General features: G+C 41.9%; 1 protein-coding gene across 4 annotated transcripts in view; it reads left to right on the plus strand.

Annotated features, from left to right (window-relative positions):
- The window catches only part of RAPGEF5 (Rap guanine nucleotide exchange factor 5), a 223,322-nt gene that overhangs the window by 102,191 nt on the left and 98,511 nt on the right, over positions 1 to 22,620 (plus strand). For all 4 annotated transcript variants that reach the window (XM_032304896.1, XM_032304897.1, XM_032304898.1 and 1 more), the window contains exons 8-9: positions 8,106 to 8,179; positions 18,595 to 18,720. In XM_032304896.1, coding sequence (XP_032160787.1) covers positions 8,106 to 8,179; positions 18,595 to 18,720 — 200 coding nt within the window. The remainder of the gene's footprint in view (positions 1 to 8,105; positions 8,180 to 18,594; positions 18,721 to 22,620) is intronic.

The raw sequence follows: 22,620 nt of genomic DNA on the forward strand, positions 1-22,620 counted from the left end.
GAGGACTGAGGAAAGACAGTTGGGACAGAGATGTCATAGGCAATGGTCAGCTTTCCATGTGAAGTTCAGACAGCGCGCTGGGTGGGCCCGATTTGTCATACTATTTGGCCTGTCTTGATGGGGAATGCTGAGCAATATTTTTCAAATTTTAACACTAAAAAAAATATGGCGATGAAACGAAGACTGTAACTGCTTTTTTTCCAATTATGTTTTAAAGCCTAGAAAAGATTGGAGCAGTTTGAAGCATTTGTGATTATATATTGGTAACCAAAAATAAACAGACTTGATCAGCGTTTCTAGCTGCCAGCTCGTTTGCACGCCACCTCCGGGGGAACGCTCTGCCTGCCGAATGGGGATGGAGCCTTGGGGAGGGGCCTCCCAAAATAAATATTAGGGCCTTTCTCCAGGAATGGTACAAAAAAATAGCTGGTTATTTAGATAATGAGGAACAGGGCTCTGCCTCCTGTGGCCTGGAAACACCTCTGTGTTTTTCTAGCATGGTCAAGTCCACGACCCACTGAACACACGAAGCAGCCTAACCTGATACACGCCTCATCCACATGGTGAGAGATCCTCGATGTTACTAGTGGGGAGGCATTGTGATGTTTAAACTTCATTTCTGTTCTTTCTATTGTATCATGTTGTGTTTCATTAGAAATGGTGGTCAGGACCCAGAAGAACAGACTCGCTCGTGTGCGGTCTGACCAGCACCGTACCATTCTGTCCATGACAGACCCAGACTTGAACCGTCACAGATAACATATGTCATACAGGGAGGGCTGGTGCAGGTTACTTAACGTCATCTCTAGAATTGGGAGGATTTTACCTGTCCCCGTCTTCGGGGTGTGTGGACATCAGAATGAGACCCTTCATGAAAATTCTCTCTCTGTAAAAATTGCCCAAATTTTAATTCTTGGCAAGTACTCAGTGAATTCTTTTTCTGGACTGTGCTGGTTTCTCACATTAAGACTTGAAATGCTGAATTTCTATCTGTAGTGAAATTTTGGGTGGGCTTGTCAATTAAAAAAAAAAAAAAAGAAAGAAAAGAATAGTTTGGTTAGTTTATAAAGAACACCTTTAAGTATAGTCACCCAGTGCATAATGATCATTCTGTTTAATATTCTGTACGGCTCTTTCATATCTTTGCAAAATGGATCAGAGATTAAATGAGCATTTTTTGAAAGGACATCAGCCTTCTTTGCAGTTAAGTAATAATATTAGTAGAGTTATTAAGTAAGTTTTCTTAGCAATCGATTGTCCTCGGAAGTCATGAGGAGAGAAAACCTGTTCTGAAGGTAACACAGAAGGGATATAGTAAGGCAAGCCCTAAAATCTTGGAGGCTGTCTCCAGTAGCTCATCTTGAACGGCTCTTGGCTAACTTACAAATAGAGACATTTAAACTAAGTACTCTTCTGTGAATTCGTGCTAATTAATCCACAGATATACTTAGTTCTCATGCGGGCTCTCATGTTCACTGCTCAAAATACACGCTTTAGATCTTGTGCTTATGACTTTTGTTGTGGTTAAGTTATTTTCAAAGGCCTTTTCTTGCTTTTGGACTCTGTGCTGAGAGATAAGGAGATGGTTTGTGTTGGCAGAGAGGGTGGCTCCGTGCCTCCCTCAGTCCCAGAAGCTGTCATTCCTGTGTACGTGTTCCGCCAGAGGGAACTGTCCCAGAATCAATATTTATGTAGGGATTTTTCCCCAGCCTACTCTTACTCTGATCAGATAAAAGAAAATTCAGCTCAAAACTCTGAGTAACTGCTTCCTCCTCCTCCTAGCACATGAAGCACACCACGAGGAGGCATGAAGGAAGAGATCGTGTTTTTATGTATTCCTTGACATTTGTCTTCGTATCCAGGGGTCACTAGAACACTCTTTCTTACGTGACTGACTGCATATTTCATACATGAGGTGTCCCGGGGTGATCATAAATCCTCAGAAGCCCAGCATCAGTATATTTTTTTTCCAAGTAGTGTGTGTGAACTTCTGGCCAACATACTTGGAATTTTACTTTTTGGAATCATACTTTTTCAGTATTTCTAAGAAAATGATGTTATTTGTGTATTGGAGGAGACCACACTCTTGTATCCTGCTTCAGGACAAGAGCTGCAGATAAGAGCCTCCCAGAACGTTGAGAGTCTCCCTTGGGCAGACTGAGACGGATTGCCGAGTTCCCTTTGCCACATCCCTGCTGAACTTGCTTGTGTTTACAGTTCTTGCTCTGTGAATCCAACCTTAGTGCTGGTCAACTAATTTTGAGGTCTTCAGAGATGTGACAAGAAATGTAGTATTGTTGTTTGGGGGTAAGCCAGAAGTAGAGGACGGAGTCTTTCTCCCACTATGTTTTTTTTTTTTTTTTTTTTTAAAGATTTTATTTATTTATTTGACAGAGAGAGATCACAAGTAGATGGAGAGAGAGGCAGGCAAAGAGAGAGAGAGAGGGAAGCAGGCTCCCTGCCGAGCAGAGAGCCCGATGCGGGACTCGATCCCAGGACCCTGAGATCATGACCTGAGCCGAAGGCAGCGGCTTAACCCACTGAGCCACCCAGGCGCCCTCCCACTATGTTTTGATGCTAATCCCTGTCTCCTTTGTTTCTATTTATATGTACAAAGAATTATGCCTAAACCTTAAAAAAATAGTGCTTGCTCTCAATCCTGAAACTGTTTTTTATTGTCGTGCATGTCCTCTGTTGTAGTGTAATGTGAAATAATCCATGCCTAGGTGCCAGAATGTTGTTTCAAATAAACAAATAAAATCTTTAAAAACAAAAAACAAAAAAACATGGACAGGATGGTTTCTGCTCACACGGTCCTGCCTTTGCGTCCTTGCCCCTTCACAGTTGCTATGACTTAGCCGAGCTGAGTTGTCTCCTGGCCTCAAAGTATCCCTTGTCAGAGTCGTGGGTCCCTGGGTCTGTTCACTTAGGACTTGGTGGACCATCATCACAGCCTCCTACACAGTGGCCACCGGCTTGCTTGGATGATCGATGTGGGAGAGTCCTTGTTAGCCAGGGTTTTGTGTAAGTCTAAAAGCAACATGGATGGACGGCTCAGCTGCTCTGGTTCCTACAGACTTTCCTCTTTGGGATAGCATCTCTCTCCATCTTGATTGCTTATAGACCCAAACGCCAAAAACACACTCAAAGAAGGTATCCAAAAACTTTCTCTGCACTTTTGACATTCAACTTCACTGTTTTAGGGGTGGGGGAGGGGAATGCTGGGGAATGCTGAGTTTACTTGATCTTTCTACTTTCCGGAAATTGAAGACCCTCTACTTACTCGATATTCTTTCATATGCTCTGGTTGAGCTTGACCAAAAACAGGAAAGGATTTAAGCTTCCCAGTTCTGCAGACTCACCTATTTGGCCGAGGGCTTCCAGCTGCCTTCTTGAGGTCCTTGGCAGTGTTGGTGCTCTTTCTGTCGTCTGGTTGAAGCTGTGTACTTAAACTGCTTGTTGGTATAACTTTGCTCGCACCTTCTGACTAAGACACCATGCCCTTACCACCCCGTCTGAGCTCTCCTTTCCCCCAATTTTCCCCACCTTTCTGAACCAAGACAGAGCAACACTTCCACCATACATCACTTCCACACACACACCAGGCACCTGTGAGGCCGGATCTTATCCTCTCAAACTTCCCTTTCTCACACCACCAAGAAACATAAGGAAGATAAGCACGTGCCTGGAATGGGCCAGGCCACACAGTAACCTAGAGGCACAGAAGATGCGCTGAGTACCAAGAGGAGAGGATGGAGGAGTGCTGTCCCTGATGCAGCCGGCCAGAAGCCGTCTTTTCCTCCACGCGGCCCCGAGGACAACACTCTGTGGTGTGCAGGGGTCTGATGGCCCCTGCTAGATGGCTCCTTCCGGTCAGGATCACATCTTAGACAGCTTGATCGTTTTCCAGCGCCTGTCCCTTTGCTTTGCACACAGGCGTTCCGTCAGTGTTTTCTGAACCATGGACGGAAACTCTGAATTAACTTTCCACTTGTTCAGTATCATTCCAGTTGTTATCTGAAAATGCGGACCCCACTAGTGTATTCTGTTCTCAAAGAAAGCACAGCACTGCCCTTGAATGGTGGTACCCCCTTTCTGTGGGTCCCCCCTGTAAGAAACCTGTATCTTTTCCACACTTGCCTATTTTTAGTCATTTTCTCCAGACTCTGTAACATCTCCCTCCAGCCTCAAACACAGACAGTCCAGAGCTAGAAGTTCTAACTGGAAGCTAGTTACTACCTCTCCCACTCAGCTGGTTAGACCTTTTTACTGCTGACTGGTGAGGGTAGGAGGGTCACTGACTCTGTCCCCTGACCTTGGCAGAATGTCACCTAGGAGCCTTTAGGGTTCCTTTCCTGGAGGACCACCTGCCTATTGTCTGGGAACTAGACCTTGTTTTCCTTCTATGATGCAGTAGGGCATGTTCTCACTTTTATGAGTGACAGCCCCCTCCCCTACAAAAGAGGCCCCAAATAAGAGTACAATCCTGAAAGATTATGGACTATGAATTGTTTCTGATGGAGATCATTTTCTACAACTAAATCTCGGTTTTCCTGTTTCTCTTGTGATGAAGGGATTACCTTTTGGTAAGGAAAAAGATTTTAGAGATTTTTAGTTAGACATCATGGAAATCTAACCCAGATTTTTTTTTTTTAAGATTTTATTTATTTGTCAAACAGAGACGACAAGTAAGCAGAGAGGCAGGCAGAGAGAGGAAGGGAAGCAGGCTCCCTGCCAAGCAGAGAACTCAATGTGGGGCTCCATCCCAGGACCCTGGGATCATGACCTGAGCCGAAGGCAGAGGTTTTAACCCACTGAGCCACCCAGGCTCCCCAACCCAGATTTTTTAAAAGTGTAGTCCTGGGATGCCTCGGGGGCTCAGTTGTTAATTATTTGCCTTCTGCTCAGGTCGTGATCCCAGGGTCCTGGGATTGAGCCCTGCATCAAGCTCCCTGCTTAGCAGGGAGCCCACTTCTCCCTCTCCTACTCCCCCTGCTTGTGTCCCTCTCTTGCTATGTCTCTCTATGTCAAATAAACAAATAAAATACTTAAAACAAATAAAGGCTTGGTCCTCTCAAAAAAGAAATAGCAATGCAGTAATCTTAACATGACAACAATATGGCAGATTATTGAATGAAGTGGATTAACCTGAATAAATTCTATGAAATGTCTCTTAAAAAATTAAAAATTAGGGGCACCTGGGTGGCTCAGTGGGTTAAAGCTCTGCTTTCAGCTCAGGTCATGATCTCAGGGTCCTAGGATAGAGCCCCACATCGGGCTCTCTCCTCAGCAGGGAGCCTGCTTCCCTCTCTCTCTCTGCCTGCCTCTGCCTACTTGTGATCTCTCTCTCTCCCTGTCAAATAAATAAATAAATCTTTAAAAATTTAAAATAAAAACATGAACTTAGTTGGCAAAATATTCCAAATTCAATTTTCTTCATTTTCATCTAAATTAAAACCTTAAAGAGCAAAAATTCAAATTACAACATAAAGGAAGTACCAAGATACGGTTCCCACTTCATATGGGCACACTTGTCCCACGTTAGTTGCTCTCCAGGAGAATGCTCCCCACTACAGGCTGAGGAAAGACTTATTTCAGTTAGTTAAACAGAGTTCCTAACTTCTGTAGCCAAGGCTTTTTTTTTTTTTTTTAAAGTAGGTTCCATGCCTAGCTTGGAGTGCAGTGCAGGGCTTGAACTCACAACACTGAGATCAAGACCTGAGCTGAAATCAAGAGTCAGATGCCCAACTGACTGAGCCCCCCGGGTGCCCTGAGCCATTGCATTTTTAAGTGGAATTTAAAATGTTATTCTGTATTTTTCTCTTGGCATTCTTGTTTCTAGTTTTTCAGAGAAATCATGGGAGTTTTTCTTTCTTCTTAAGTTTTCTCATAATCGGGCAACAGTAGCAACAGGGGACCCTCTTTGAACAAATATTAATGGAACTTTTGCTGAAAATAGAAGAGAAGCTTCTGTCCACTTCCGCTGTTCCTGCCTGGCCTATAGATGCTCAGTGATGGGAGTTATCCTAGTTATTCGTGGTGTTTAACAGAAGAATTTCCCTTCCCTCTTTTTCATAAATAGTTATGAAAGCAGTTGTTTCTGTAAGTAGGGGTAGTCATGTTGTACCGTTTGGGGCACTCGGGGAGGAACTGCTCATCTGCTGGTTTTTACAGAGCTCGTACTGCGTACCCAGCATTTTAGATGCACTCCATGCCAAGTAATACACAGTAGGCATAAAAGGCATACAAAAGCCAGAGGTACATGAAATGCTACTCTAAAAAAAGTACAGAGCAGAGAGCACAGTATTTGAATGTCTACAAAACATTGCGAACCGAACCCATAACTACGGTGCGTGACTTCACTGTCAGAAAGATTGGTAATGTTTTTGCCCTGCTTTTGATGGAGAGAGCAAAAGAAAAAAATGGCATGGCAGATGCAAGGAATAATTTCTTCTATTTAGGAGTCATGCTTGATTGCTTCTTATCCTCATCTCCCCTGACCCCCAGCCATCTTCAGTTCATTGGCAAGGGGTGTCCATTTTGCCTAAAAATTCAACTCCAGAGCTCTCTGTGTCTTCACCTCGTCTCCACCTCCCTGGCCTGAGTCATCATCATCTCTGGTCAGGATGTCAGCGAAAAACTGGTCTCCCTGCTTCCTCTCTTGCTTCTCTCGAGTCTGTTCTCCACAATGAAGCTAAAGGAACTCTTGAAAATATGCATCAAATCATGTGATTCCCAATTTAAAAGTCCTTAGTGCTTTCCTCTGTTCTTAGGCTTATATCTGAATTCGCAGAGTGGACCATGTTCTCTCTGGCTCCTGTCACTCTCCCATGCCATGGGTGGCTCCATCTCAACCTTGAGGTAGCAGCACAACTGTCACTTCTTCAGGGAAGCACCATCTCCCCACTACGCCACCACCAGAAGTGGCCAACCCCCAGTTTGTCTTCTGTCATATCCCCATTTATCATGATCATCTTATTTTTAAATTAGTATTATATTATTTTTAAATGAAATTATATTTTAAATTATTATATGTTATTATATATTATATATATCATATATTATATATAATATAATATTATATATTATATATTATTATATATATTTTAAAATTATTATGATTGTTCTTGTTTGTTACAGTAGTAGGTGTGCAGTGACTATCTTCCCAGCTAGGATGTGTAATTCATCATAAAGTCGGAGCTCACCTGCCTTTTTCCAGGAGTAGCCCCCATGCCAGGCACATAGTCGACACTCAGTAAATATTTTGAAAGTGAAAGAGCAAACTGTACAAAGAGTAAAATAATTAAATCCCTCTGCCTGGATCAGGGTTGTATAGAATGTCATTGTGAAGTTGGAGATTAGGAGGAAGCTAGAGAATTCAAGGAAGACCTTTCGTGATGAACAGGGAATTCATACTTGATAAGATAAGCGATACATAGGCCAAAGCATGGCACTCTGTTTGTTTTTGGAGACTGATTATTTAAGCAGTGGTGCCCCAGCTGGATTGTATTAGAGGAATTAAGAGTTTTGTGTTAGGAAATGATTGCACTCACATGGAAAGGGTGACAAGGACTTGGATAGGGAGATGCTGGGGAAAATAAGAAGAGGTCGATTTGAGATTCCAGAGTTTGGAATTTTATAGTAATGATGCACTGAAGTGGTCTGAATAGACAATATTATGCTTTCTTTATATGTGACCATAAACTACCAGCCAAAAACCCCCACTTTATTTAAAAAAAAAAAAAATATTCTCAGATAAACGTGACCAAAGCTTTCGACTACACCCCAATTCCCCCTTGGCTGAAGCCCAGTACTGACATGCTGATGTCGGGGTGGGTTTAGGTGAAGAGAAGAAATGAGAGCAAACTTTTCCACTGCCCTTGATTTAATAAACAAGATAATGTACATGAAAAGTGCTCCCTGTGGTTAGTTAAACTTTCACCCAAATACTTAAGAAAAAAAAAATAGTGCTGATATTTACATTTTGTGACTCTACCTTGCATTATTTTTTCCTGCCAAATTACCATCTGAAAGAGAATGATCTGAAACTGTTTTCTTAAGGATACTACATTTTTTAACATTGTTTCTCTTTTTTTTGTTTAAAGCAATCGAACAAGAGGAAGAAAACGGTGACAAACACGTGATTGGGACAGAAGCTGGAGGTGTCCCAGATTCTCAGGTATGATCAGTTCTGTGGCCTTCTCTCATGACACCTGTCTTCTGCACTGGGAATGCTGACATAAGGCAGGGGTTTGCAGATGATACAGATACGACCTTCTGTGTTCTGGAAAGAGTGGTATTCCTGGGAACAAAGTGCTTATTTTTGATAGAGAGGCATTTCACAGGAAGGACCCTAAATTGTTAATTATATTTGTAATTTGACTCATGAGGAAGGGACAGAGGGGCAGACATCCTCCACTTTCCAGAGAAAGCAAGGAAATAATTAAAGAGCTAAGAGAGACCACCCTAGCGCAGCCCACCCCCTGGAGACGGCAGAGAAGAATGGGCTGGCTGACAGCAGGACAGGCAGGGCTGGGCCACACGGACGGACGTGTGATGCCTTGCCTGCCAAAGATTCTCTGCCAACACCCACCATCTAATTCACAGCACGGATATGCTTTGACCAGCATCTCATCTCCAAACAGCACTGTGGCCTCACCACGTACACCCTAGCGTTCTCAAATGCTAACTTGGTGTAGATCAGAGCATTTAAAGATTCTTGGCGTGGCTGACCCATTATACTTCCTTTCCAGCTCTAAATCTATTGGTTCTGGTCAGAATAATTACATTAGCTTTTTCAATCAAGATGGCACAGGCTGCACTAGTTCAGTAAGTTGAAGGAAGGAACTGTTGGGAGTCGTTTTGCTGTGGAGATACTGAAAATTCTGCCATCACCGAGCTTATACTGAAATCGCCTTTCAGGCTTTCAAGCAAATGTGGGATTACCCCCACTGAATGTATTCTAGACTCTCTCAAAGGTTTCTTAAGTCATAAATTATTAGTGAGACAGGTATTTCTAAACATACGTTGTTGTTCTTTACTTGTCTTGAGCTTACTCTGTGGGCAAAAGTCTGTTGTAAGGGAATCGTATTTGTGTCTCAGGAGGATACACAGACCTGGCTTTTCAAGATTCTGTGGTTTTCTGTGGTTTTCTTCAGCTGTGCCACGAGTGTACATATACGGGAGGTACCGAGGTTCGAAATCATGAAAGCAGACAAAGCCAGTGAATCCATAATTCGATCAGGAATGGTTTCAATTTAGGTTTGAAAGGCAGGAATTAAGTTCACTGGGGGCCTAACTGTGGGTGACAGGCCTAGGCTGTGGAGGAAGGCAGGGAGCTGTCACCTCCTCTGACTCGTCTGAGAAAGCACGACCTGCTACCACAGGACAAACATCAGTTTTGTCAATTTTCGATTCTGTAGGCTATCTTTCCAAATGCTCTGGAGTTAGCGTCCTCAGCGGTTCAAGTCATGGAGGGTGAGCTCAGAGAAAACTTTGAGAGTTTTGCCATCAGAATAGAAATAAATGTTTGTGTGTGCCTATGGGTGTCTACGTTGACTCCAGAACATATTATTTTGATGTTTGGTGTACACACACATAACGGATAGAGCATCTGTATGCTGGGCTCGCTGGTATTTCACATTGTTGCGGTCTTCACTCTGCAGCATATTTTAAGCAGGCAGAAATTGATGTCTCACTCCTTCCCCAACCGTGGAAATACATCGCTCTGGGAAAAATGCCCTGGGGCTGTTGAAAACTTTGGATGTGTAAAGGGTTAAGATGGAGAGATGGGATCTCCTAGACACATTTCCCCCCTCCTGAAAACTCTAATTCTCTCCTCAGATGTTCCCTCCTTTCTTCCTTTTCTCCCTAAAAATATCTTTTCTGCCTGGGAAACTGTTTTAATGCAGGGATATGTTGGGGGAGTGGAGCAAGCATGTAGACTGGGGTTTGCCTCCCAGCCCTTCTTCTGCACAGCCTGTGTCCTTACACGAGTTCTTCAGCGTCTAAGCACAGGTGTTCCTGCAGGGTGACATCAGTGACTTCATCACCACGGTGCCCTCACCAGCCAAGTCCCTGCAGGTGACCGGCATGCGGGGTTTTCATCTCTGTGAAGTAGGTGGTCTGGGGGCTGACATGAGACAGTGTAGGACATGCCAGCGTGTGAGAGTTTCAGAGGCAGCATGTCTGAGGTCCAGAGTGAAGCCTTTGGGGCCGGATGGCCTCCTGGCTCTGCCGCTGGAGCCTGGGCAATGTGTTCTCTCCTGACCTTGGAGCCCTCTTCTGTCATAGTACCGATATTTGGGCAGACTGTTAGATGCAGTAGGCGCTCTCCAAAGCACTTTGTTTTATTCCCTGCACAACAAGCCCTTGATTTACCACCGCTTTACAGATGCACTGGTATGTGCCAGGGCCAGGAATCAAACCCAGGCGGTCCAGCTCTGACACCCTGGCTTTTTTTTATTCTTTTTTCCCAGTGTTCCAAGATTCATTGTTTCTGTACCACACCCAGTGTTCCATGCAATACACGCCCTCCTTAATACCCACCACCAGACAACCTGGCTTTTAATACTTGTGCTAACCTGCCTTTCTAACATCTGTAAAATGGGGGTCATGGTTGGGTTGTTTTGAGGGTTAGATGAAGATGTGTGAGGCAGAACAGTGCCCAGCACATAGTAAGTACTCAGAGAAGTTCATCTCTGTGAGTTACTGCCATGGTTGTGATCATCTGTCACATTGCTTTTCGGTTTGAATATCAAAGGTGTCTGGCTTGCTGGCAGTATTACTCTCTAACATTATGCTGTCTTCACATACATAAACGTTCTACACTCATTTATCACTCTTTTTTTTTAAGATTTTATTTATTTATTTGACAGACAGAGATCACAAGTAGACAGAGAAGCAGGCAGAGAGGAGGAAGCAGGCTCCCTGCTGAGCAGAGAGCCCAATGCGGGACTCGATCCCAGGACCCTGGGATCATGACCTGAGCCGAAGGCAGAGGCTTTAACCCACTAAGCCACCCAGGCGCCCCTCATTTATCACTCTTTATATAGGACTAAAGGATTAGAGAATTTTTTAATCAAAATGTGTAAAATTTGGGGGGCACCTGGGTGGCTCAGTTGGTCAAGCGTCCAGCTCGTGATTTTGGCTCAGGTCGTGATCTCAGGATCGTAGGATTCAACCCCATGTTGGGCCCTGCGCTCAGTGTGGAGTCTGCTTGGGATTCTTTCTCCCTCTCCCTCTGCCCCTCTCCCAGCTCTCCCTCTCAAACAAATCTTTTAAATTAAAAAAAAAAAAAAAAAAAAAAAAAAAAAAATATATATATATATATATATATATATATATATATATATATATATAATTTTTGCAGTGCCTGGGTGGCCTGGTTGGTTAAGCATCCAGTTCTCAGTTTTGGCTCAGGTCATGATCTCAGGGTCATGTATTGAAGCCCACATTGGGCTCTGTTCTCAGTGGGGAGTCTATTTGAGACTCTCTCTCCCTCTGTCCCACACTCTCTCCTTGAATAAATAATATTGTAAATTTAAAAAAAAATGTAGAATTTTTGCCAGGTTCTAGTTCAGGGCCCTTAATGTGATCTTTAATGAGTAATTTATAACATATTGAACTTTGTAAATTCTTCCTTTGCTTCAGGCGTCCATTGACCACTGATTCAGTAATTATTTTCATGTCTCCTAGCCTCCATTTGTATCAATCATTTTAATATTAAGTGATGGTAACTGTTAATTGTATAAAGTAATTGATTATCAGTAACCAAAGTGTGACTTCTTTTTTAATACATGGAAGAAAGCTGTTATTTAAGGCTGTGATCGTGATCATAGAAAATAGATGATCATTTAAAATCCTTTATGTTGGAATTTATTAGAATTTGCTTTTTTTCTTCTTCTTTATCATTTGTCAACTTTGCTGCCCTGCTTAGCAGTGCGGAAAGTAATGTTTACAGACCTGAGCTGAAATTTCAGGTCCAAACAAGACAAAATATTAGTGTCCTCCCTACTCCAATATGAAAGTTCAGGGAATCAAGTATATGAAATACATAAACCTTTTACTTCATCAGCTATGTAAATGTATGGCAGTGCATTTTTTAGTTTTATCAGAAGAGCAAATTATGTAAGTATAATAGATTAAGAAAATATTTGAGGGAAACAGCAATTATAAATTCCATGTAATTATGGCTTCTGCCTCCTTCCCTCCTCCCACTCTGCTCTGGCAGGATGGAGCTTCATACAGTGTTTATATAGGATGGTTCTGTCCGACCACAATGCCATTACAGAAAGGAGGAGGATCCGAGAAGTGAGCCTTCCTGAAGTCGGTGCCTTACCTGGACAGTGCGGGGCCAGGAGTCCCTGAATGACTCTCAGACTCTGTGATGCCCCAGCATGGTGTCTGAGGCCTGTCCTAGTGATGCCCCGGGCGTGAGTAAACCTGCCTCACGCTCCCCATCACATGCACTTTTCACTGTGGATGCCACGTGGCCCTTTCCCTCAAGGAAGGGGTATATTTTTCTAGCCCATCCAAGAGGAAATTTTTCATAGTTTCTTTTCCTCTCTGAAGAAATTTGAGAAAATGAATACTTGGTGCCCTACAAAATAAAATAGCTATTTATGATGATTATTATTAATTTATAATTTATTATTATATTTAATATAGTATAAATATTATGATTCTATAATTACCATATGATATATTCTAGTATATATTACATATTACATTATGTTATTATTTTTAATTTTTTTTAAAGATTTTTTTATTTATTTGTTAGAGAGAGCGCAAGCACAGGCAGACAGAGTGGCAGGCTAGAGGCAGAGGGAGAAGCGGGCTTCCCGCTGAGCAAGGAGCCCGATATGGGACTCGATCCCGGGATGCTGGGATCATGACCTGAGCCGAAGGCAGCCGCTTAACCAACTGAGCCACCCAGGCATCCCTATTTTTAATTTTTTAAAAGGTTTTATTTATCTATTTGAGAGAGAGCATGAGAAGGGAGAGGTCAGAGGGAGAAGCAGATTCCCTGCTGAGCAGGGAGCCCGATGTGGGACTCGATCCCAGGACTCCAAGACCATGACCTGAGCCGAAGACAGTCGCTCAACCAACTGAGCCACCCAGGCGCCCCCATATTATGTTATATTATTGATATGTTATATGCTTTAATGTATTATTTTTATATATTTGTTATTAATATTATATCTAATTTATTATTATTTAGTGTGGATTGTGTTCAGAATTTTCCTGGAAGGGATTCCTTTTTTTTTTTTAATTTTTTTTTTTTTAATAAACATATAATGTATTATTAGCCCCAGCGGTATAGGTCAGTGAATCGCCAGGTTTACACACTTCACAGCACTCATCATATCACACACTATCCCCAATGTCCATAACCCCACCACCGCTGGAAGGGATTCTTAATATTTGTTGCTTAGGGAGTATGTGCATACAGTTGAGTCAAATAATATATCTTCCCATCCTATCAGAGTTTCATCATTTGAATTTTCTAATTTACTTTACGAATTTCTGTATGAGATTGAATTGTTAAAGAAGTGACTCTATTTAGTAATAAATAAGAATTTATCCAAATACCATGAACCTGTATTAAGTAGCATTGTTACTGCAAAAGTGCTTACTTGAAACGTGGGCTCTTTTGTTCTAGTTTTCCTTCTCTTTTTGCATGATATTTTACCTAAGTGTTTTAGAGAAAGTGGTTTTTAAAGTGAAGATAATGCAAACAGTGTTTTCATACACGAAATGTGCTCTTTCACCTTTTGTCATGAAGGTGTTTCATATATCATCCTTGTAGTGTTCCTAAGGGAATCCTGTCCAAGCACCATTTAACCACAGAAAGAATGGACCCAACATTTTTATGACTCCGTTTATAAAGGAAACAGACTTTAATTTACATTCACAACATTGCTCTCCTCAAACACTGAAAATCATATGAATAGCTTTAATTATACATTACAGAGATTTTTTTTTTTTTCAAAGCGTACCTTGAAATGAGGCTCTTAAATAACTCTTCTGACAGTTCCAGATTAATCTTTTATTTTTTTTCTGGCTTAGCAGTGTTAGGTAAACTGTTTATAATTAATTTTGTATAGACAAATTAAGTAGTTCAAGAAGTGAAAGTCTAGATCAAGGGCTGTTACTTATCTTGCTTCTACTGCCATAACAAAGCTCCCAAAATGTATTAATAAATTCATGGGTTTTTCAAATTAAATCACTAAATTACAGAGCTGTGAAAGGGACCCCCAGAGAACATCTGGCTGAGCACGGTGCTTCCTCAGAGGACTGTCTTAGAAACTATTTAGGATGTATGGGCATCTCTCTGGGCTTCAAGTTCTCTAGGGAATGAAGAAGCATTCATAACGCTCCTGGAAAGCCTTTTTTTGATGGTTGTTATGTAAGGAGTGCTGTAGAATTGATTATCTTATAAAAAGACATCTAGAAATTATGCAGAAACCAGAAAATTCAAGGCTGTAATATTCCTTTTTTAATTACAAGATGTTTTAATTATAAATATGAAACAATTGCTCTGAAATCCATTCTTAAAAGTAATAGCATTTTGTGTTTAAAATACATAATTTGTGCACCCAAGTACCTGGTTCTAATAAAAATATGTTTCCTCATTAAAGAAGAGTCTATATTTAGAATCCTAAGCATATGATCTAAAGAATGTTTATTGTTACTTAACCATTCATGTTCCCACAGAAACCAAAAAAACAGTTAAGGTGTCTTAAGTTTTCACTACTCAGTCCCACCCTGTTTTTGCTAATGATATCAGTTATTTTTAAAAAATGTATATGATGGAGTACCTATGTAGCTCAGTTGCTTAGGCTTCCGATTCTTGGTTTTGGCTCAAGTCATGACCTTGAGTTGTGAGGTCAAGCCCTACATTGGGCTCTGTGCTGAGCCTGGAGTCTGCTTGAGATTTTTTTCTCCCTCGTCCTCTGCCTCTCCCCCCACGTACACACACTCTCTCTGTCTCTCTAAAATAAAAAAACATCTGGGGCGTCTGGGTGGCTCAGTGGGTTAAAGCCTCTGCCTTCAGCTCAGGTCATGATCCCAGTGTTCTAGGATAGAGCCCCGCATTGGGCTCTCTGCTCAGTGGGGAGCCTGCTTCCTCCTTTCTCTCTGCCTGCCTCTCTGCCTGCTTGTGATCTGTCAAATAAATAAATAAAATCTTAAAAAAATAAAATAAATCTTTTTAAAAAAACCAAAGAATGTACATGGATCTGTCTCCCATATACATACCATGGAAAGACAGTCTCCAAATCAGAACACATGGGAGCTTAGCCCAGTTAACTCTGAAACCCATGCTGGTGAGGAGGAACAGGCTCAGTCTCATGCCTGTTTAGTTCTAAGACGCTTTCCTCCTACGTATCCCCCTTCCTGGCCCCCCCCACACTCTGTTATACAGGGCACCCCACTGGGGAGCACGGAGAGATTAGGACTAATCCATCACACTGCGAAATAAACAACCACAGGGCAGGTCCTAAGGTTGCAGGGTCACAAACCTCCTCTCTAGGCTCGCAGGACAGTATGTTAAATGCTGTCAGGATGACATGGATGGAGAGAGAAGAAATTCTAGCTGGCCGACATCAATGAATTTTTTAGATAACAGAAATTTATTCCTCTAAGTGTCAGAGCTTTTAAAGGATGTTAATCATTTGTAATATAGGAATCCCCCTCCCTAGTTTCTTTGCCTTTTTAGTTTGAAGGAGGATATTTAACACCACTGATCCTCTTGTACCTCTCTAGTATTGATTAAAAGTGCCTCTTCAAGATCAGCCCATGTATTTAGCATTACATCAGGTAATGGGCTCCATTAAAATCCCAAGAAACAGAAACATGCTCCAAGGAGCATGGCTAGTATGGTAAAGGGGTCTAAAAATAAAATCAAGTGGGCCCTTAGTAGTGCTTGACCATCTTATTCTACTTCCCTTGTCCTGTTTCCTTCCAAGTTGGGAGGCAGCAAACCACAGTTGACTCCCAGTTTTTGTAAGTGAAGTGTTACTGGAACACAGCTGTGCTCTTTCACCCACCTATCATATCTGCTGCTTTTGTACTAAAACTGCAGAACTGGGTAGTGGCATGAGAGACCATGTTGCCTACGAATCCTGGAATATGGACACTCTGGCCCTTTCCCAAAAAACTGGCCAACCCTCGCCATTGCAATGACCACTACATGCATTCTTTTATTATACCTCCACAGCATCTTCTCATATTCTCTACTCTCAGCTAATAACTTGACTTATTCTTTGGGACATTCAAAAGAGAATTTCTAGGAGGGCCTGGGTGGCTGTCGGTTAAGCGTCCAACTCTTGATTTCATCTTAGGTCATGATCTCAGGGTCCTGGGATCGAGCCCCATGTCCAGCTCCTGGCTCTCCTGGGAGTCTGCTTGAGATTCTCTGCCTCTGCCCCTCCCTCACCTTGCACACATGCACATGCACACAGTCTCTCTCTCTCTCTCTCATCCTTAAGAAGAGAAATATGTCCACCGACCTGCATATTGACCCATGTACTTTACCTGCCCTCCTGTTACAGTGAGTGACATGTTCACAGTCCTGTTTCTGTCTGATAGTAGATATTTATGCTTTCTTTGAGCCTGAAGGACATTACTCCCCAAAATGCCCCCTCTCCATCCCGCATCCTCAGGTTTCCCTCTGTGCTGGATGATTTCTAATAAGATAAGCAGACGGGAACAACCCTCACCATAAACAAGCAAGCAAGCAAAACTCCTTTCAACATCACTCCTGAGCTAGTGTCCTGTTGCTTGTAACAAAACTCCTCAGAAGGGTTGTTGCTCATTCTCTGTTGAACCCTGAGCTAATGCAGCTTTCTTCCCCCCTACCACTTTTTTTGCTCTAAAAGAAACTATCCTCAAAAGCCACCGATTACTTCCGTCAAAATTCTGTCAAATCTGTCATTTCGAAACTATCATACTTGACATTCAGCAGCACTCCATACAGTTTTTCTCTCCCTCCTCCTTAAAACACCTTCTTCACTACTCACCGGTTTCTCCTCCTAGAGGAGGATCTTGGTGGGCAATCCCGGGCTCAGCGGGGAGTCTGCTTATGGATCTGTCTCCCTCTCCTTCTGCCCCTCTCCCCACTCACTCACTCTCTCCCTCTCTTTTTAGAATAAATAAATAAATAGATAGATAGATAGATAAATAAATCTTTTTAAAAAATTCAAATAAAAGGCAAAACTGGTACTCATGGCTTGACGAGTGATTTCGGAGTTTTGTCTAGTGTGGTAAGGGACTTTCCAACAACCGTGGCTCTCCGACAGTACACAGGCTCTCTTAAGATAAACTGTGATCCCTGTGCAAGAAGCTTGGAGACAAACTGGAGGGCCGCTTGTGAGGGATATTTTAAAAATAAACATCTGACTTTGGGGGAGGAATTCCACTTGCTGTCTCCTGGGAATCTGTGATTTGGGCCACTTGAAGAATTTTCTGTTTCCTTCCTAGTTGTTGGAGAAGTGGTTAGATAAGGAGCTATCTTTGCCCTTGGGAATAAAGATAATAGTCATTGTTTCACTTGCATGGAGGATCCCATTTTATCGATGCCCGCTCAACAAAATGGTTATCTTTGGCACAATTAAGACCATGAAGCTGAACATCACTTGCTGGCCCCTTCTTCATATTTGGTCCTGTTGCTAGGTCCATTCAAATCCTGTACATTAAAAAAATAAGAAAAATCCTGTATAGTTGCATTGTAGATCCCCAAATTTTGATTGCTCCTACCAAGAATAACTTCAGATTTCATTAGATCATGTCCTGATAGGTCAGGACATTTTTTTTTTTTTAATAATTTGAGCAGAAACAGTTAACAATTTGTGTTATAATGAACATCTTTTTTTCCTAATGAAAGTCTTAGATTCTTCTCCTTCATATTATTGTTACTTAGGTACTTTGGCATAATAAAAAATGTGATGCTTAATGGTTCATTTCCAATCCCTGATGACATTTGAAGCTTTCTTTTTGCAGTTTATTTTTAATAAACTTTTTAAAAATCATGTTTCATGGAACATTAGAAGTACTTTGCTAATAATGCCCCACAGTAATTTTCCAGTTGTTAAAAAGAAAAATCTTGTGATCTTGTTAAACTCCGTATTTATACGTGGAATAATCTGGTGGCGTAAAAGAATTAGGAGCTTGTGTACTGTTATTTTTAGTCCTCTGTATCATTTCACCCTTTTTGTCAGAGTGGTTGCTGGCTAACTTTCCCATGAGTTTTTAACCTCTTGTGAGGCTTTGCTTATGTAACAGGAAACAGGCTGTCAGGAACAAATAGTGGCATATCAGGAGCTCACTTCAGGAGCAAATGATTTAGTTTGCTCTGCCCTTCCCTCTCTTAAAGTGGACTGATACGTGATCTGAACTTTAAGACTTGGGGTGTGAGCTTCCTAGGTTAAAATAATTCAGTTTCAGTTTTGGAAAGGCCAACTGTATGACCAAGACCAAGCATTAATGCAGACAACAGAGAAGATGAGCTTATTGTAAGGCGAATTGTGCAGTGGTGTCATGTCCTGGGACTGTGGATTTAAGTATATCTTCGCTTTCTCTCCGACTCTTAAGGCAGGAGTGATGTGCAAACTTCAGGAGAGAGATGACATCGGACGAATTGAACTGGTCCAGAAGCTGGCGAGAGAAAACTGTCAGTTTCTACAGACTGACAAAAAAGAACAGGAGAAATCTGAACACGTAAGCCCTTTTTCTCTTGGGGATGCAGGTTGGAAAGGGGTGAAAAGTGTTTCCGCCTGGCTGTATGCTTGAAGGAAAAAATATTTTAAATTCTTTAGTTTTGGGGGATTTTCCCCCCCAAGTCATCCTCTTTACTAAAAACGACAGCTGCTCATAACTCAAAGCCAGACATTCACAACACTGGGTACATAAGAGAGCACTCCTCAAAAGTAAATCCTGTAGAAATAGAAGAATATATGTAAGCAAATACGAATGCCTGTGTATGATTTTTGATTCAATGGCTTTCAAGTTTGACTTTGGGAATTCTACCCATCACATGGTTTGTGGAATATGAATTTTGGAAGAACATTCTGATGTACCTTTATGTTGAGTATGGCGTGGCTCTAGTCACCAAACAAATGTACCCAGTAGAAAAAGGTAAGAGCAGAATACTAGATTATAGATGCCTTCACCAAGTGGGAGAGTGTGAAGGGAGTTTTCCCAGTATCTTATGAATGTTTGTGTTCCAGCAAAAGTTCTGTTGTTTGCAAGGAGTTAAACTGGAGGAAAGGGATGCTCTGCTTCCTTCTCCTGAAAGCAGTAATTCAGATTGAACTTTAGAACTGAGAATGCTGTCCTCACGCTGGGGGGACAATGGCACCGCTTTCTTCTACTACACATTGTCATTGGTTGATTTTTTTGTTGTTGTTTGTAAGACTGAGTTCTCAGTGCTCAGCTATCCCGGGTTGCTCACGAAAGGGAAAACTCTTCAGTGCGTATAAACATGTCTTCATGTCTTCCTCTGACTTTAATTTTTCCTTGGAAGTTTATGTCCAACCCCTTCTAAAGGGGAAAAATTGCTTCATTTTTTTTTCTGCTCTCAGGCTCAGTACACATGCCAGGGGTTTACTGAGCAGGAGGTGAGATGAAATGTTCAAGGCGGCAGGCTGTTCAGTTGAACATAACGCGCCCCTAACAGTGCAACGTCAGATGATAACAATTGGTGTCTCTAGGGGGAAAATAATCAAGCAGTTTCAAAGCCTTGCGACTGAGCTGTTTCAGGGGTGTCCGGCGACTTTCAGTGATAGTGGACATCTTAGCAGCCTTCACTTCAGTAGGTACTACTGGAAAGTCCAGGAACTTGTTTCAGTTGTTAAAAGCATCCTGAAGGTTGACTGTATCAAAGACTGACCCTTAATCTCTGCCGTGTCCTTAGAATATTTGAGTATCCGGGGCACTGGGTGGCTCAGTGGGTTAAAGCCTCTGCTTTCAGCTCAGGTCATGATCCCAGGGTCCTGGGATCAAGCCCTGCATCAGGCTCTCTGCTCAGCAGGGAGCCTGCTCCTCCCCCCCCGCCCCCCGCCTGCCTTTCTGCCTACTTGTAATCTCTCTCTGTCAAATAAATAAATAAAAATCTTAAAAAAAAAAAAAAAAGAATATTTGAGTATCCTAGTGTGTGACTTAAGTTTCTAATTAGAAGAGCAATAGTTTTCATTTGCCATATTTTGTTGATTTCAAAATGCACACTTCCCCTGCATTTTAGCATCTCTGAAATCAGGGTCATCTCAATGATTGATGATAGGAAAACACATCATGGGTTAACCGTCAGCATTTTCCCTTCCTAGCGGTCCTTAAAATGAATGATATATTTCACAATGAATTGCATATTCAGTGAAGTGGACCAGCGACAGCCTGCGGGTAGGGCAAGATCTTTTAAAGCCAAACCCATGGTAGAGTACCAATTCACCAAGGCTAGAAATCATCGGCCTTATGCCACAGACAACTTCAGGCTTCTTTTAAAAGATACCAGTGTTGCCTTCGCCTTGTCTTTAGTTCAGTCTGGAATATTATAGTCAAAGCTAATGAGACGATCCTACCCTCCAAATATGTGTTGGAAATCCAAACTCGATGCTGGTAATTGTAACGACTTCTAACAGGAGACAGAAATTTAGTGGTAGAAGAGTGACAGCTTTGCTTATGGTTATCTGCTATTGCTGTCTCCTCTATACCGATACCTAAAATGAAGTTTTCGTCCTTCAGCTTAAGATTGTAAAACGCAACACTAGGGTTTGTTACTTCTTACATGAATGTCGTGATATGAATGCATTAGCAGCTCTGATAGTGTTTATGCTCCTGAGAGGAAAGACGGTGTATAAATCAGCATTGGAATTATGGCCTTGCTACATAGACCTTTCTTTTTCTTTCTTTCTTTTTCTTTTGGAGCTTTGAGTAAGGAGAGGTGAATATTCAAGCTCTTTCTTCCTCAGTGATGAATATAACCTCGGCTGTTCTGCCATGTCCCTCCTGCAGGATGACAGCAGTTGAACTAATCAGCTCTTGAGGCTGATACTGATGTCGTGGTCCATTCTATGGGTTATTTATTTAATACTAGATGCTTACGCTTTTTGCAGTGACGTATTAGGAACAAAAACCATCTGGTAGATGATCTGACTCATTTAGGTCTTGAGCATTTGATGTTATCTCCATCTTTGCTTCCTCACGGAGTTCACCGTGTTCATGAGCTGGGGACGGCATTTGCCTTTTTCCTGCCCTTGCTCTCTTTTCAGTGGTGGTCATCTGCTCTGGCTCATGAAAACGCTGTTATAACACGCAGGATGTACAGAGGAAACCGCCGTTTACCCAGTGTAAACCCAGACCCGCAGTTTCTTCTTGTAATAGCAGTAACAATGATGGCCCAACCCTGGAACCTACATACTGATTTCCTTTCTTTTATGATTTTAAAATGCTTCACCTACCTCATCTGCCATTCCTGGGCCAAAGCTATTTAAGGAGGCAATGGTGAAATTTGAGTTAAGAGTCTAAGTTACCCATGGAGTCTTTTTTTTTTTTTTCTTTTTTAACTAAACTACATTGCTTCTCCAGTTCTAGAATACCACATCACTTTAAATACGTATGTGCCAAAATGAGAAAGCTGCTTTAAAGTACCACTGAATAGAAAAAGAAGCTTTTGTTGCTGGTGCATCTTGTTACAAAGAGATGGAGCTTCAAGCTTTCCAAGCAGGCATTTCTCCTATTTTCTCAGACTGGTCAATGCCATGATTATAAGTGCAGCCAATTAGAGACACACTTCGCTCTGAGCTTTTGGCAAGGTATTTCTGAAAGAAAAATATTTAAATGTATAATTACCACAAGTTTCTCAGGAAGCACTTGGTTTTCTTATTTTATATTAACAAGCTGTAGGCAAAATTAGCCCACACTCATTACTAAGTGTCGAAAATCATTATGTGAGAACTTTAAGAAGGGGACAGAAATTGGTTGTTTCTTCTAAACATTATGATAGTCGCGTTAAAATTTGGTCATTAACTCTTTAAAGAAATTATTTCTTTTGTAGGTAGGCATCACATTTCCTAGTCTTAATCAAATTATATTAATAAGGGAAAAGCCTGTGTTACCACAGGCCTTTCAGCTTACCTGGGGCTTTTCAGCTTGGCCTGGAAGGCTGACTAATGGCCCCAGCAGGGGGGACAGGGAAGAACCTGGTAGACAGAGGGACCAGCAAGAATGCACATGACTTGAGCGCTGGGTGATTCATGGGAATAAAGGGGAGTGGGTTGTGAGGGAGGTTACCATTCAGCTGCATAAGACCTAGTAAGCCACTGTAAAGAGTTTAGACTTGTTTTTCTGACAAAGGAAAGCCATCAAATAAGCAAAGTGGCACAATCAGATGGAGTCTTTGTAAGATCCCTTTGGCATTGGAACAAATGAGTGGAAAAGAGGAGCGTGTTGGAGAGAACCCTTGGAAAACTATTGTAGTGAATCAGGTGAAAGGTGAAAGCCTGAACCAGGGTGGTAGATGGGAAATGAAAAAGCTGTAGATGTAGATAATAGATGGTAAAATTGGCAGGATTCGGTGACTGGTAACGAGCGGGTGGGAATGAGTGTTATTTTCTATTAGGTGGT

Source organism: Mustela erminea, chromosome 11 (genome assembly GCF_009829155.1).
Source record: "Mustela erminea isolate mMusErm1 chromosome 11, mMusErm1.Pri, whole genome shotgun sequence".
NCBI classification, from domain to species: Eukaryota; Metazoa; Chordata; class Mammalia; order Carnivora; family Mustelidae; genus Mustela; species Mustela erminea.